The sequence below is a fragment of the Cricetulus griseus genome, chromosome 3 (genome assembly GCF_003668045.3).
Source record: "Cricetulus griseus strain 17A/GY chromosome 3, alternate assembly CriGri-PICRH-1.0, whole genome shotgun sequence".
In the NCBI taxonomy this organism is placed as follows: Eukaryota; Metazoa; Chordata; class Mammalia; order Rodentia; family Cricetidae; genus Cricetulus; species Cricetulus griseus.
Window position 1 is genome coordinate 185,845,241 of NC_048596.1, and position 17,172 is coordinate 185,862,412.

General features: G+C 42.1%; 1 protein-coding gene across 1 annotated transcript in view; it reads left to right on the forward strand.

Moving 5' to 3' along the window:
- The first annotated feature begins 888 nt into the window (after nucleotides 1-888).
- The window catches only part of Pmfbp1 (polyamine modulated factor 1 binding protein 1), a 66,028-nt gene continuing 49,744 nt past the window's right edge, over nucleotides 889-17,172 (forward strand). The window contains exons 1-2 of the mRNA XM_027406115.2: nucleotides 889-939; nucleotides 5,667-5,822. Coding sequence (XP_027261916.1) covers nucleotides 889-939; nucleotides 5,667-5,822 — 207 coding nt within the window. The remainder of the gene's footprint in view (nucleotides 940-5,666; nucleotides 5,823-17,172) is intronic.

A 17,172-nucleotide genomic window follows, 5' to 3' on the forward strand; every position in this document is an offset into this window, starting at 1 on the left:
TTGGCTTATATTAGGGATGGGGGATGTAGCTTACTACAAAGAATGAGTATTTGGTGGCTTCTCATTCTTGGAACCATTCTGCAGGTAGGTGCTTAAAGGAAATTCCCTCTAGTATTACAGTTAAGAACATAAGGAGTTAGATTATTTTAGTAAGTTCAGTGCATTGTGACCTCAACTGCATCATCCTATAGTTACATACCATTACCTGTGCGGCCATCTTTAGCTTCACTGGAAGCTTTTTAATCTAGATAATTCTTAACACTTTACAAGATTTCTAACTTTATAATCCCCACCAAGGCAAATAGATGCTTTTTTAAAAAATCACATCATTAGACATTTCAAATTCATAGTGATAAAATGAGTGGGCAAGTTTCATGGAGTAGGTAATAGAGCTTGTGTGACCTTGGGTAAGCCACTTAGCCTCTCTGGGCATCAGTTTCCTCCTCTGTATGATGGGGATAGTAGTAGTTCTTGCCCCCCCCAGTTATTATGGAAATAGGTCATGTACAACCTGTCTAGTTATTTAAAAAGCTAAGCCTTAACTGTATGTGATGCTCAGAATATTTAGAAGTCTAGAAAGGAAGTTTAACTCAGAACTTTTTCTTCCCTAGAAGAGTGAATTCAGAAACTTTTTAGTCCACCACATATTGATTTTCTGGGAAAGATGTAAATCTATTGTCCTGCCTCCCTCACAGAGGTTTTAAGGCACGTGAAAACACAAACAGATGGGTAGGAAAGTCGGTGTTGTTAACAGTTTAGGAGATTTTTCCAACTCCCCTGCTGAGGGCATAGATCCAGCTGGGAAAATCTTTAAAGGGCTGGACTCGTTTATACTTTTTCCATCTTAAACACTTGGACTTTTTCAGGTTTATAACAAAGCTCACAAAAATGCTAAAGCTTAAAGGAGAATTTCGAGCTGCCAAGGGACTGAAAGAAGAGGTAAGGCTCCCAACTTCCTACATATGTGAAGGTAAACCTTTGTTGAAAGGGATTTCTTTCAAGCCCCATGCCTCCACATTCCAGGTATACCCATCATAAAATACCATGGACAGAGCAAGCCACAGACCATAGATTTAAGAGCCCAGATGTAAGCCCCAGGTCCACATCTAACAGCAGAGTGGCCTGGGCCATGCTGCCCACTCTCTCTGAGCCTCCTTTGCCTGGCCTCAGAAGTATACATGTTGAGAATGTATTTCAAATGCTTGCCAGGTAGATTATCAGGCAATGGGTGTAAAAGCACCTAATAGACATTTTCTATAGTTTGCCAACATTTCTTTTATCTAGCAGGATATAGAAATGGAGTTTTCTGCTTTGTACAACTAAGAATTGGCCAAATTCTATGTATGTATTCCTTCATTGTTCCACAAAGGATGGAAAAGGTCCATTGGGATAAGTGTAGAGATGTCTTACGTTGGCATGTGCTTCTGCCAAGAAGTAAGCTGCTCCTAAAACAAACATTTCTGCGGCTCTCCTGCTGGGTTACTACTGCCATGTGGAACTTGCTGCTAGTTCTGCTGGGAACAAGGATCTGGTATGAATTTCTAGGATTTTTTTTTAATTTAACATATGTCTTCGGAACACCTTCAATGTGCCAGGCATTGCTCTAGGAGCTGGAAGATTGAAAAGCAAATGAAATAGAGATCCCTGTTCTCCTGGAGCCTGCCCTCTAGCAGAATAGCCCCTCAGGACATGATGGCCCAAAGTATGAAGGATCTACTGAAGTGCCAACAAAAAGCAGCTCACATTGCACAGTAGCCAGTCTCTGCCATATACCATGTGCATCCTAAAGAACCTACCTGCAAGTGTGCCGGTGTCACCAGATTTGGAGCAGTTCCAGGTCTCTATTATTTGCTATGTGAGCAGAGATGTTTCTAAAATTTGTGCTCACAAGGCAAAACTTTCTATAATTCCCACCAAAAGTAATGCAAAAACTGCAGTGTTTCTATAAAAGTAAACCTGGACCGATAGTCATCAATGTCAGTATAAATGTTTGTAATTACTGTTAATAAGTGTAAACTCAATTATCACAAGTAAAATGTAAAAATTCCTGAGGCAACATTAGTTTTTAAGGCTTTTTGATTTTGTAAAATCTTATTACATTTATCTATTTATAGGGGTGAGGTAGAGGTCAGAAAACAACTTCCACCACGTGGGTCCCTGTTCTTAAACTCAGCTAATGAGGTTTGGTGGCCATCATTGTAATCTGCCAAGACTTCTCACCAGCCCCAAGCTTTCTGCTTCCTAAAGCATAACTCTCACTGTAAATTGTTATCTATCCAGTGGCTGTAGCATTGGTGATGGTTAAAAGTGGTTTTCCATTATTTATTGAAGATTTATCTTCATTCTCGGACAAATAATTTCCCCAGAGATGATCACCTGAGTCACCATTTGACTCCAAAGTCACCTTCGGAACTGCAACTCCAATTTTTCAAAGCCTTCAAGTCCCCAAACCCTAAGAATGCCACCATTTTGAATGATATTATCCCTCAAGTGCTGCTGAGTCATAAGCTTAAGTTTGGACCCAGCTCTACCTGAGAATAAGCATGAAACTATTCGTCAGTCCTTTAAAACTCAGAGCACAATGTCATCCCCATCTTGAAATATGTGTTTCAGGAGGCATGCTCTTTGACAAGAGGCTCATTTCATCAATACAGAATTCACTCTCATTAAATAGCATATTTTCCATGACCATGGACGCAACTGTAGTATTAGCGCTTACTGTTTTGCCTGTGGGTCAGTAGCTCAGTCAACATCATGTGCTTCTGGACAGGGTAGCCAGGTTGGAATCTCGTATAAGTAAAACTGGGTATCTGAGTCCACAGCTTATGGAGACAAAACCTCACCTAGCAGCAGAGGTTTGTTGTTTCAATCATGACTAACAACTTCAGATCAGGATGGCGTCAGATGGTGCCCAAGGATCAACACTACAATAGTTGGTCCATCTCCTGCCCCTAGTACTGCTTACAGAGCTGTGATTGGTGAAATGTCAGAGTAAATCTATACCTAATGCACATTGATACTTTAAGGGCATCTGCCTGGAATTCATTCTCCATAAATTACATACAATTATAAATAGTTCACAGCTAATGTCTTGTACAAGGTATTAGAAAAAAATTAGCTCTACTAAGGACCCAAGAAAACTCGCCTTTCTTAAGTTTCTGAGAACAGCCTCTTACAATGAACTGCATTAAAAATGGGTGCTAGGGAGTGTCTCATTGCTCCCCATATGCCTTCACTCCTGTTCTGATACCTCAAGACCTCAATGATCTGCTGTATAGGAATGAATGGTTACATGTTTATTTTAGAAGCAAATTTCATCTGACATCTAGCAAAACACATTTGTTATGCAACTGGTCTAAGGAAACTTCAAAGGAAGATGATTTTATCCCAAACCTATTGTTTTATGAATGAAGACATTTCCTTAGAGACTCCAAGCTGATCCTAAATATCTATATTAGATGATGTTGAAGGCCCAGCTCTTAAGTCCTGGTGGTGGAAAAGAATGGGGTAACAGTAGGCTTTCCACCCAGAGGATAGTCCAACCTGGAGAGAGCAGATATTTTCACTAACTTGAGAGAGTGCATTTGATAGGTAACTTGGGGCAGCTTAAGTTGTGCCTCATTGGCTTTGTAGTAATGAGCGCTCGGTGGGTGTGGCTCCATTCCAAACAACCCTAGAATATGGTCCTCACCTTAAGACAAAATCAGCATCAAGACAAGAGTGCAGAGCATTCTCAGACTCCTTTAGGGCAAGCATGGCATTGTCACCCAATTCACAGATGACACAAATGATTATGTATCCAGAGAGGAGGGGACCCTGAGTGTCATGGGTTTCCACACCATCCCTTGTACTACAACCACAAGAAAAGGGCATCTAAAGTGCTAGGGTGAAGCAGCGGCTCCCTGTTGGGACCATGGATTTTGTTTTCAAGTTAGAAAACAGTTTCTGCATGCCAATTCTTTAAACCACTCTACACACATTCTCTTAAGAGAGTCCCTGGTAATTGTCTTAATGGTAATTACATGCTGGGGGCAGTTGACATCCACTGTTATTTTTCTGAAAGTGAGGAGTGAGGGACAGGAGCTAGGAAGGAGGAGGGAGAGTTTGAGATAATGAAATCCTTTTAATGACAGAGCCATGCCGTTAACCTAATTAAACTGTAAAGTGGGGGGGAAACCTGCAGGTACTAAATGGAAATGAAGAAGTGAATCAGCTGAGGCAGCAGTACTTCTGGGAACCATCTGGATTCCGGGTACTCTGACACTGTGGTTCCGGTTCCCACACTGTCCTCTGGCCCACCTTAGCCTTGCCTAAAGGTCTCCTAAACGGACCTGTCCACTGATGCCTGATTTACTATGTCTATCCATCTCAGGTCTCTAGTTCCCATGGGAGTGTGTGTTGTGTAGCTCATGTATTTCAGAAGCCAAGTCAGTATGGGAGGGTGGCAGAACCCTGGCTCCACGGTTAAGAAGACCATGATCCCTCCTCCTAACCAGATGTGAGGCTTTGAAAAGGCAGCTCAGATTCCTGCACCATTACTGTGTGTCCTGCTCTGTATTCCTCTTAAAATGGTTGCTTTAAGGTCACTGAGGTCACTTTCACCAGAAGGCTGGAAGTGCTTGGGAGCTCACATCCCATGGTGCCGTCATGGCCACTACATCACTGTATGAAGTTTGACAACTCAACTCTTATTCCCACTAATCAAGATCGACTCTGAGATGTCATTACACTCTGCAGTCTCCTGTAGGATCAGGCTAAAGTTACCCAGAGGCCTTTGTGTAAAAGTAGCCCTTCCTAGCCAGTTTGCTGGTTCACTTGGGAGAGTTTCTCTCCTTCTTTCTTCCTTCCTCGTGAACATGATGAAGAGCACAGTGACAGAATGAAGCCCTGCAGAGGTTCAGAGTGCTGCCTGCTAAATTCTTCTCACATTACCGCCACCCACACTGGAAAATGGTATCATGAGGTGATAGAGAGCCCACCCACTTGCCATCGCTCTGCACCCAGCCCCCTCCCCACCCAAGTTGCTACTCTCTACACATTTTGTTTTGATCTCAGTCACTACTTTCCATTCTGGCCTAGCAACAATTAGCTAACCCTTCTAACTCCTAATCAAAGACAGGGATCTTACTGATCAGGCCAGGCCTTTCTCTTGTGGTCCCAATGGTGAAGCCTTGTTAAGAAAAGCACTAGGTTAATAGTCAAGGGGAGGGAGTAGTTAACGGATAAAGAGAAAGTTAAGAGACTTCAGAATCCCTCATCAACTCTATCACTGATACAATGTAGTCTTGACAAGTTCATTTGACATCTCGATATGTTTATTTCATCAGTGGCAGAACCATTAATATTTATAGACAGTTCTCTGGGTGCCTGGAATCATTCTAGGCACTGACTTCCTCCTGAAAAAAACAGGGGAATTGTCTGATGCACCCACAGCGGCATGGCGAAGATTAATTAATATAAATAAGTAATTGTCTGAATAATGCAAGGCACTCAGACACCTCACAAATGGATCCTGTGTAAATGTTACCTAAGATGAGTAACAACAGCAGAGGTGCAATGAATGAATTTCCAGCAAATTCAGCTGCTCTGTCAACCTGTTCAGTGAAGGAAAGCAAGTGTTTTCTCAATCATTCATAATTGATGCTTTTGTTTTTCTGGCTGCCTAGGCCGGGGAGAGAGACAGAGACGTGAACAAACTGAACAGCAAACTCTTGAGCCTGCAAATGGATATCAAGAATCTCCATGATGTCTGCAAGAGACAGGGGAAGACCTTGCAAGAGAACCAGCTATGTGTGGAGGAAGTCATGATGAATAACAACCACGTAAGGCACAGCACCGCCAACAGGCAGCAGCTGCCTGCCTCGGGCCCCTGACTACCATAGCTTCTTTTGATGGGATAAAAAAGAAAGTTCTACCGTGGGTTACTCAGAGTACTAACTGAGCACACATACTCTGGCACAAAAGAAATTATTCCTATCTTTGGGATTTTTCAATCTAGCTATTTCCAGCATTATTGAGATATAAAATAGTATCTCTTTCCTTATCTGGATTTAGCTTGTCTTGAAAATACTAGATCATGGCGATTGATATAAGGACGGGTCTTAGGCAAATTTCCAAGTATTAGCCATGGCAATGAGAGCCTCTGTGCTTGCTCTGAGGTATCTCTGCGCATCAGTTGACAGGTGTTCTGATGTGCCTCACTGCCTGGGAGCTGTTCTTCTGAGGGCTGGAATCCAGTCACTCAAAAAGCAACCGCCAGAGGGTCCTCAACCAATAATAAATAGGGAGAAGATTAATCAAACAACTACATCCCTTTCCCCCTTAGTGCAAGTTAACTCTAGGCTGGTTCTTTGCTCTCTCTCAATGGGACTGAACCCAGTGGACCAGTCATAACAAGCTTAACCTGCTTCTCTCCCTTGTCTCAATCCCTAATGTGGCTGAAATTTCTATAACCAACCTCCCACATAAACTACTTGACACTCAGTGCCTTGGTACAGGGCCTGACTTCACAGCCCAAGCAAGTCACTTGGCAACCCATACCATATTGGAGCAGCCCTCATGGCATGCTAGTCTTTCTCAAGACTGACTTTGAATTAACACTAACCTATAGGTCTAGACAGTTCACCAACTGAGCAATTTCACTTCAACCTGAGATTCTCTTCCTCTTAGAAAACTTTAAACCTGAAGTGTTTAAACCAGTCTCTAAATATATTGACACAAACTGGGGGATCAGATGGAATGATTTCTGAGAATTCCTTACTGTGGTTGCTTTTTCTGTTTATAAACTGAGTTCCATGTAAACATAGTTACTTGTTGCACAAGCCCTTTCTGAATCCCTGGGTTAGACCCTCGGCTGCTGTGTAGGTAGCCATGTGTTCCTGGTGCTCAGGGACCTGGTCTCTCCTCATTGTATCAGTTAGCATGCTCCCAGAACTCACCACTTCCCAATATAAACCACACGTTGTTCCCTGAAGCTGCCTGAATATGCTACCAGCAACGCAATTCTACCACATCTTATTGACCTTTCCACCCTTCCTCAGGAAGTCACAAAAAGACAAAAAAAAAAAAAAAAAATCCACTGGTTTTCCTAAATCAATCTCAGGATGATGATCACAATTTATTCCTTTCTAAATATTAACATTTTAGAATATTTCCACTACAGCTATCATGAATTTACTTATCACCCCAGTCAGAGAAAGCCAAACGGTTTATAAATGTATCTGGAAACTTGGAGGGAGAAAGGCATTAAATTGCATTTTATTATTCTAATTGCCCAGAAGAAGGTCTAACAGCTTGAGACAAGCTTTTAAAACAAGCCCCTTTTTTTCCTAGCACTTAGTGCAAAATTTAAATTGCAGACTACGCATACAAATACACAATTACATGGAGACCTACACTCCTCTCCTCAAATCCCCTTTAAGACCTGCCTTCCGCTAGAAATGTACTGTGTTGACAAAGGAAAAACACTGGGCTTTCTGGGATTTTGACTAATACTGATGAGGAGCTGAGGAAGCAGGCAGGAGGTCATGATTCAGGACCATACTTAGGGGAGAAGAGTAAAATATTATACAGATGTTATGGGCAACAAAAGAAACAGAAAGAGAGGAAGATGGGTGATGGAAGGGAAAGTGCATGACCCTGTAAATCAGAGAGTACAGACTCCAAAGCCCAGGAGCACAACAGAGGTTGTGGCAAAGAGAATGATGTTCTGGGACTGGAGAGATGACTCAGCCATCAAGAGCGTGCTGCTCTTGCAGAAGACCAAGTTGACTCCCACTGCTAGGCAGCTCACACCTCTTACAACTCTAGTTCCAGGGTCCCTGACGTCCTCTTCTGACCCCCATGTGTATTTCATTCATCTGCATAAGCACACTCAGACACACAAACACATGTAATTACAATTTAAAGATTTATTTATTGATTATGTATACAGTATTTGCTTGCATATATCTTTGCAGGCCAGAGGAAGGCACCAGATCTCATAATGGATGGTTGTGAGCCACAATATGGTTGCTGGGAATTGAACTCAGAACCTCTGGAAGAGCAGGCAGTGCTCTTAACCTCTGGGCCATCTCTCCAGCCCTCATAATTACAATTTAAAATAAAATCTTTTGTGGGGTGAGACAGGGTTTCTCTGTGTAACACCCTAGCTGTCCTGGAACTTGCTATGTAGACCAAGCTGACCTCGAACTCACAGAGATCCTCCTGACTCTGACTCTTGAGTGTTGGGATTAAAAGTGTGTGCCACCATGCATGGAATATATTCTTTTTTTAAGATAGGGAATTGTTTCAAAGTAGGGTACCCAGGGAGCAGAGCTTACAGGCCTTTCACCCTTTGGGTACCAGCCTGCACTTGCCTGACCCTGAGACTGAATAACTCCTTCAGTGTGTGCCTTACCCGCCCCCTCCCGCTAGTCAGAATGACTCAGGGTGAAAGGAGAAGAAGATCAACAAAGATATAAAAATGACATTATGACCAAAGACTGGGTGTTGTGGTACACACCTGAAATCCCAGAGCTAGGCAGCTTGAAACAAGGGAATTACCAGCTTATACCATCCTGGCCTATGTCGAAAAATCTAGACTAGCCTTCCCTAAAACAAGTCAGAAACTGGAGAGATGGCTCTGTAGGTAAAGTGCCTGATGCACAAGCATGGGAACCTGTGTTTGAATCGTCAGGACTCATAAAGAGTGGCGTCTGAAAAGTATTCATATAAAACACTGGGGCCATGCATGCCTATCATCTCAGCACTGGGGAGCTGGAGGCAGAGCGAGCCCTGGGCCTTGCCAGTCAGCCAGTCAAACTGAATAGGAAAGAAAGCTACACATTATTGCAAGACTGTTTATCCAAAAATAAGGTGGGAGGCAACTGAGGAAGATGTGTGACATCAACTTCTAGCCTCCACACAAATGCACGAACTACTCAGAAACACACACGCGCACACACGCGCACACACGCGCGCGCGCACACACACACACACACACACACACACACACACACACACACACAGCTGAAACCAAATAAATAACATTAAATCAGAAAAGGGAGAGCCTTTATAGCAATTGACCCAGGTTTTATGCATTGCTGGGGGCATGGGGACCATACCTATGAACTGGAACTCATGTCATTGAACTAACCTGGGAGATGTATGGAGGGCACCATTTTTAGTATAAAGGTATACAAAGCAGATGTTCATCTTTCAAGCGAAGGTAATTAGTTGAATATCTAAAGATAAGTAGAAGCCTGGTGAGTATTATCACACTATCATTTTGAACCATTGATAATGAAAGCAATTGTAATGAATTTGCTAAATGCAATGTGTGGTCTTGAATTGGTTCATAGAACAGAAAGTATAACTTAACGGAAAATATGCAAAATTCAAAAACTGTATCTAGTTCCATTCCTAATGATTTACCAACATTAATTTCTTAATTTGGTTACATAAGAAGGCAGCACTGGGACAATGTTAAAGAGGATCCATGAGAAATTTGTCATCTTTTTGGCATTCGTCTAGGATTAGCAAATCGTTCCAAAGTAGCTTTTTAAAAAATGGATCCCATGTAAGCAGAGATTCGGTGAGAAGAATGTCTAAACCACAAACATTTATTTTAATAAAACGCCTGTTGCTGAATACAACAAAAGGGCACATAGCTTATACATTACATAGGAAGTAATGGACAACCCTCTCTGATGATGTAGAAGGTTAACATGGAGTTCCAAGGAAATATCTCACTCAATGCCTCAAAGATGGGGAAAGACGTTCACGGTAATGACTAGGGAAAGACGGAGGAATTCTAAGTTCTTAAATGAATAAAGAAAACCATCAGGGACACAGTTAACAGAACAATGCCAACCTGTGACAGCAGAACATGCAAGCCTGAAGAGGGAATAAATGGTTAAAAGGGATTTTGAAAAGCCGGCTTTAGGCAAATCAGCAGGGCCTGGTGACATTCTTCTGAGAGTGCTTAAGGAACTGGCAGGTGTTATTACATAGCTGCTAGTGATTATTTTTGAGAACTCAAGAGGATAAAGAAAGTCCCTGTAGACTAAAAAAGGGTAAATGAAGTGCTCATCTTTTTAAAAAGGGAGAAAGGACAATCCTGGTAATTATAGACCTGTCAGCTTCACTTCAATATCAGGGAAAATATAGAACTTAACATCAATCAATTAGCATCAACTTCAAAAAGCACAAAGTATTGGGTGGAAACCAATGTGACTTTTCAAAAAAACGAATCACGCCAGGCCAATTAATTTCCTTCTGTGATCAAGTGGCCTCATAGGCAAAGAAGGAGCAATAGTTATAATATCTTTGGCCACAGTGGGGACAAAAGGTTGACGAAATATGGGAACATATTCCTATGGGCAACCAGAGATCTCCAGCTTTTCATGTGGCTGATACCAGGACAGAAATCTAGCTGAGAAATCTGGTCCACCAGATGGCCTCCAGAGTCTCATCCAACCCTGGACAGTCACCTAGAGAGCCAGTATTACTTCTTGAAAGGCACTTCCAACTTGCTTGTATTTCTTTTCTTTCCAGATTCCAAAACAAAAGTTAAGGAAGAACATAACATCTATATCTTCACTAGGAAAAAAAAAACACTGAAGAAAAAAGACTGGGACTAGGGAGGTGGGCTACAGTGCAAGCATGAGGATCTGAGTGAAGATGGCCAGCATCTGAGTTAAAGCTGGAGGTGGTGGCACACATCCTGCAAGCCTAGCAATGGGTTAGGAGGAAATGGCAAATCCCTGGAGCTCAGAGCTGGCTTAGTCGAAATGGCAGGCTCCAGATGCTGTAAGAGACCCTGTCTCAAAATACTAAGGTGAAAAATAATTGAGGAAGACACCTGATGTCAACCTCTGGCCCCACATGTATGCACAACCACACGTACACACACACACACACACACACACACACACACACACACACACACCACACACACCACACACCCTAAAGTGTAGTGGTGACTTTCTGTATCTGTCCTTTAACAATTGTAAGTAAACTATGAATTTAGCCTATCATGTATTAGTTCACATCTATCAAGAGTTAAGAAAATAAACTTTTAAATACATAAGGACAAATAAGCAGAAATTTAATAGGTCTGAACTAATTTTAGGTATTTCTCCTCATCTTTAAAATGTGGTTTCTCCAAGCCCATAGGCATCTATAATACACAAATGTCTAAAGCTCCCATCCCATAGAATCTCGGGTACTCTGTGAATTTAAGCAGTTCTCGGGTCTTCATGATCAGCACCATTGACAGTTAAGTCTTTGGGTCTAGTGTGTAACAAATTTATTATGTAGAAGGAAGCATCTTCCTTCTACAGGTGCCTTCTACAGGTGCCAGATTTATTATGTACGGCAAGAGTCCAAAACAACCCCCATTATCTGGCTGTTCTATCGTGTTACCCCCAACTAAAGTAAAATCCAGAAACATTCCGCATGACCTGTGGGGAAGAGAAGTGATTCACAGTTCATTAGTGTTGCTGCCAGGATGTAGAGCTTCACGCGCAGCACTCAGGAAAAGACGTTTTATACCCACAGGAAGCTCCGAAGCCAATGAGCAATTCTGAGCTCTCCTGGCATCCCCGGGTGCTGGGAGGAAACGCCCAAAGACAATTTTGCTTCTTTCAAACAAAGAATGCTTTTCTCATTCTTTTGGACAATGAACATAAAAATGGCGACATAAGAACAGGGAAAGGCAACCAAGGAATATACACAAAGAGACGGCAGCGGGCTTTCAGCTGGGGTCTCCGTGTCCAGCAGGAGAGAGGCAGATCCAAATCGTGTTACACACTAGACCCAAGGACTTAACTGTCAGGAATCAGCTTGTCTTCCAAAAAGTCAAGAGAAAAAATGGCGTGAGCCAAAACAATAAGGGATTGGTGGTATTTTCTTCACTGAAGCATGTCCCTCAGAAGCAACTCCAATCCAAAATGTTCACACCTCATGTTAGCTCAGTCCACATTATTTAGCTGCAATAACTTTTTTTCTATATAGCTCCCAATAGCCTCTCTCTCTGCATAGACAAGGGGATTTGAGCTCTTGGAAGACTTCCCTGTATAGACATTTGTGTGCCTGTGGGAGGAGTATATACAGAGACAGAGAGAGAGGAGACAGACAGAGAGGAAGAGGCAGAGAGACAGAGAGAGAGAGACAAAAAACAGAGGAAAGAGAGAGTCACATACACTCACATGCATGCCCAATCCCTCATCTCCAAACATCATTTATGAATGAGTTGTGAGAACAGCCAATATTCTTAGTTTGGGAAAGCTGAAAGCACCTAACAGTATTCTACATAAACAATTGTAGCTACCTGCTGAAAATACAAATTTCATCTTTGAGAAGTCTCATCCCCTTCATTGCAGCTGCATTCATGAGTTACTTGATCCAAACATTCAACTTGTCTTTCCTAAATATTTCTTTTGCCTGGTGACAATAGTGGTCCATTTCTTGTCCATCTTCTTAATTCTGAGGCATGCCGGTGAGATAAATTTCAAAGGTGGCTGAAAAAGAGTAACTCTCATCGGGATGACACAATCGGTGTTTGTCTCTGTGGTTCTGAGCAGGGATGTCTTTACCTCATCCCTGCTACCACCACCCTTCTCACTTAAAGTTTCTTTCCTTAGGGTCTCAGATACATTTCATTAATACTCCATCTCTCCGGTGACTCATGCTAGCCTGTTAAAATAACTCTGACTAGATGACCATGATACTCCACAGTCTAACATCTAACTCAGCAGTGGATTCTGAAGGCTCTATTTTCAAAACATATCTAGAATCCAACCATTTCTCCTGTCTTCCACTGCTACTGCCTTGTTCCACACCACTCTGCCCTTGCCTGGATTCTTCCACTCACCACCTCCTGTGCACTTTCTCTGCTACTGTCTTTCCTTTCTTACAGTCGACTTTCAGTAGAACATGTCATGTGTCCTTTGTAAACACTATGAATGGTCTTGGAATTCCTTTCATGGTGCTCTCCATGGGGCTGTCATCACCTGGAAGAAGCTAAGGACCTCACAATGGCCTCCTTACCCTACAGGACCCAGTGTCCTTTTTCTCTCCTCAACTGGCATCATTCCTCTGCCTTTACTTTCTCTGCTTCAACAGAGCACAGCGGCCAGAGCTTCTCCAGGGATCCTCAATTAGCACCACAGAATTGCACCTTCTTGTCTGTAACAGATTTGCTATTATATTTCTCTGGAACATCCCTGCTACATGGTTCTGCCATTCTTCTTCTTTGCCTCCTTCCCATTTGGACTCAACCCACATTGTCTATGAACTTTTCCATCAAAACTTTTATTATGAAATGATAAACTACCCTACCTATCTCCTCTTCCTGTCTGCTTTACTCTGCTTTGCAATACTTTTGCCCACAATGAACTCTGCTGTTCTCCTCTCTCTCTCTCTCTCTCTCTCTCTCTCTCTCTCTCTCTCTCTCTCTCTCTCTCATATGCATGTGTGTATGTAGAATGCACAGGTACATATATTTATGATATAGAAGCCACAGGAGATGTCTTCCACTATTCCTCTCTACTTTATCTCTTGAGACACGGTCTCTCGCTGAATTGGCTAGGCTGGATGGCTAAAAAGTTTGGGCAGTGTGTCTATCTACCTGTCTCTGCTGTCACCCCACATAAGCAGGGCTATTGCTCCAGACTCTAATGACAATGCCTGGCTTTTACATAGCTTCTAGGGATTTGACCTCAGGCCCTTATGCTTACACAGCAGAAACTTCATTAATTGAGCCATCTCTACAGCCCACTCTCATAAATCTACAAATACCAAATTGTACAAATTAGCAAATTGCATACTTAGCAATGGCATGCTTTTAACCATTTACAAATTATGAAACTTCAGTAAAACTATAGCACCATTATTTTTAATGCCTTGAGTCCAAGAAACTGAAAAACCATATAGCTATTTTTGTTCTTAGTAGTCTCCCAGAACCTGAAGGTAAAACCCTATTCTGTACATACCACAGTGATGCATAGGAAGTTAGTGAGGGTTGTCTTTTCTCTGAGTCAGTCTTTCTCCATGAAAAGTCCCAGACAGGCTTGAAAATCATGATGGAGACCAGGCCAAGCTGGAATGACACCATAAAAATGCAGCCCAATGCCCTGTGACCCTAGACTTGGACCAGGACTGAATTTGGATCAGCCAAGGCTGCCCTGATCTGAATGACTGGAAACTCATGCACAGTGGCTCATTTAAAGTCCCATATACCAACTGATCTGACTGCCCTCCTTCACATGGTACAAGCTACACATAAAGAAGCGTATCTGGTCATAGGAAGACAGCCCACCATTGGTCTAAACTAGGCTGCAGGTGTACTCTACTTACTGCCTTGCCCATCAGCCCTCATCCAGTGTACTCAATAAGCAAACAAACAAAAATTTAAGATCCTAGTGCTGAACATACCACATACTTTGAACATAGGACCTGGAGAAACTGAGCTGGAACTGACCTGCAAGCCTTCTGAAGACTGGCTTGAAGAGTATTGGAAGGTATAATGCAAAGTGCCAAGGGGAAAAAGCAGTCAATAGTCCTACAAAGCTGGAAAACCCACAAACTACAACAATCACCAGCCCAACAAGATATCTTCAATGGTGCAATAGTGGCATTTCTATCTCATGGGTAACCAACAGATGTCTAACTGAACTTGAGGCTCATTCAGTAGGAGGGAATTTCATGCCTCTTACTGCAAACCTAGCCAACTACCTGTGGCTAGATGCCATAAACCCTAAAGGAAAACCTACTACTGCCATTTTCCTAAACCAATATCATTTCTACCTGTGTTCTAAAATGTAGCTTTCACCCCTCATCAGAGAAGCATTTTTTTTCAGCAAACAGTAACTATTACAGCGCTCCACATCTTGGCAAGATGTGGAGAACAAGTGACCCTAGTCTTGGACCAGAAGTAAATTTAAATCAAACGGGACTGCCCTAATTTGCATGACAGAGACTGTGGGACACCAAAGTGATAGATATCTACAATGCAACCCCTACACCTAAGGCTTGGGATGAATCATTGAAGAGAAGGTGGGAAAATTATGAGAGGCAAAGGACCAGGATAGCTGCTATGAGAACCTGTCTTCTAGACAAGGCCAGAAAGCTACACTTGGGAGACCTCAACAGTATGGCTGCTTAAGTAAAACTTGATAGTGACAACACCAGTTTACATGCCAAAGGGGATGATGGAAATTTTACAAGACCCTACCCTAGATGAAGAGCTACAGGCTATCAAGGATTGCTGAGAACAGCTGAGAAAAGTTATAGTTATCTCCATAAACAAGACCTCTGATAGGTTGTCCCAACCCAAGTACACAGCCCTAAACACATACTAACAACAATAAATAAACTCAGTAGGTCAGGTGGATGGATATATAGGTAGATAGTAAATAGATAGATGAGAGATAGATAGATAGATAGATAGATAGATAGATAGATAGATAGATAGGAGATTGATAGATGATACATGGGAGATAGAAAGTTAATAATTAAAGAATAAGAGATCATGAATTTGAGAGGGAGTAGAGAGATATGGGAAGAGCTGGAAGAGAAGATTGGGGGATGGAAATTATGTAAATACAGCACTCATATATGGAAAAAGTAAAAGAAAATACGTTTTAAAAAAATATTCCAGGGAACTCCCATCCTGGGGTCTGCTGACAGATTGACTTAGCCCCTGAGGACAAAGCAACTCTGAGTCTTCTGAGATCACTGGGCTATTCCTTCCCCCACTCAGGGCAGAGGTGAGCTGCTTCGGCCCCTGCCTTGGGCTCAACTTCTGCCTGCTCACTCTGGGAATTCCCGTCCTGGGGTCTACAGGCAGGTTGACTCGGCCCCTGAGAACCAAGAAACCCAGAGTCTGCTGACATCTCTGTGCTAGTCCAGCTCCCACCCACCTGAAGAGTGAGTGCCTCAGACCTGCCTGCACCCACCTTGAGACCAATAAGAGTATCGAACCCTCTTGCACCCACCAGAAGAGAACCTTAGACCCATACACACCAGGAAAGAAAGAGACACCACCTGTACCCACTGGAAGAAGATATGGGAAGATGGCAATATAAGAACACATCCAACAACAGAAAAACCAATAAGATGACACCAGAGTCTAGGGACTCTACACCAGCAAGACCTAAACATCCCAACACAGATGAAACAGAAGAGAACAACCTTTAAAACTTCGTGTAGATGATAGAGACCCTAAAAGAGGAAATGAGAAAATCCTTCAGAGAAATGGTAGAAAAGACAAACCAACATATCCAAGAAATCAAGGAAAGCCAAGGAAATACAATTAAACAGCTGAAGGAAACAGTTCAAGACCTGAAAACTGAAATAGATACAATAAAGAAAACACAAACTGAGAGAATGCTGGAAATAGAAAAGCTGAGTAAACAATCAGGAACCACAGATGCAAGCATAACCAACAGAATACAAGAGATGGAAGACAGAATCTCAGACATTGAAGATAAACTAGAGGAAATAAATTCATCAAGCAAAGAAAATCTTAAACCCAACAAATCACTAATGCAAAATATCCAGGAAATATGGCACACCGTGAAAAGACCAAACTAAAGATAATAGGTATAAAAGAAGGTGAAGAAACCCAACTCAAAGGTGCAGAAAACATACTCAACAAAATCATAGAAGAAAACCTTCCCAGCCTAAGGATATGCCAATGAAAGTATAAGAAGCCTACAGAACACCAAATAGAATGGACCACAAAAGAAAGTCCCCTAGTCTCATAATAATTAAAAATCAAATGTACAGAATAAAGAAAGAATATTAAGAGCAGCAAAGAAAAAAGGCCACGTAACATATAAAGGCAAACCTATCAGAATTAGACTTCTCCATGGAAACTCTGAAAGCCAGAAGGACCAGGATAGATATTCTACCAACTCTAAGAGAACACGGAAGCCAGCCCAGACTACTATACCCAGCAAAGCTTTCAATCACCATAAATGGAGAAAACAAAATATTCCATGACAAAACCAGATTTAAACAATATGTAACCACTAATCCAATCCTACAGAAAGTACTGGAAGGAAAACTCCAACCTAAGGAAATCAACTACACTTACAAAAACATAGGCAATAGATAAACCCACTTTACCAAAACCAAAAAGAAAAAGCAGGGTAAATCCACATACAATAGCACTACCAAAAACAC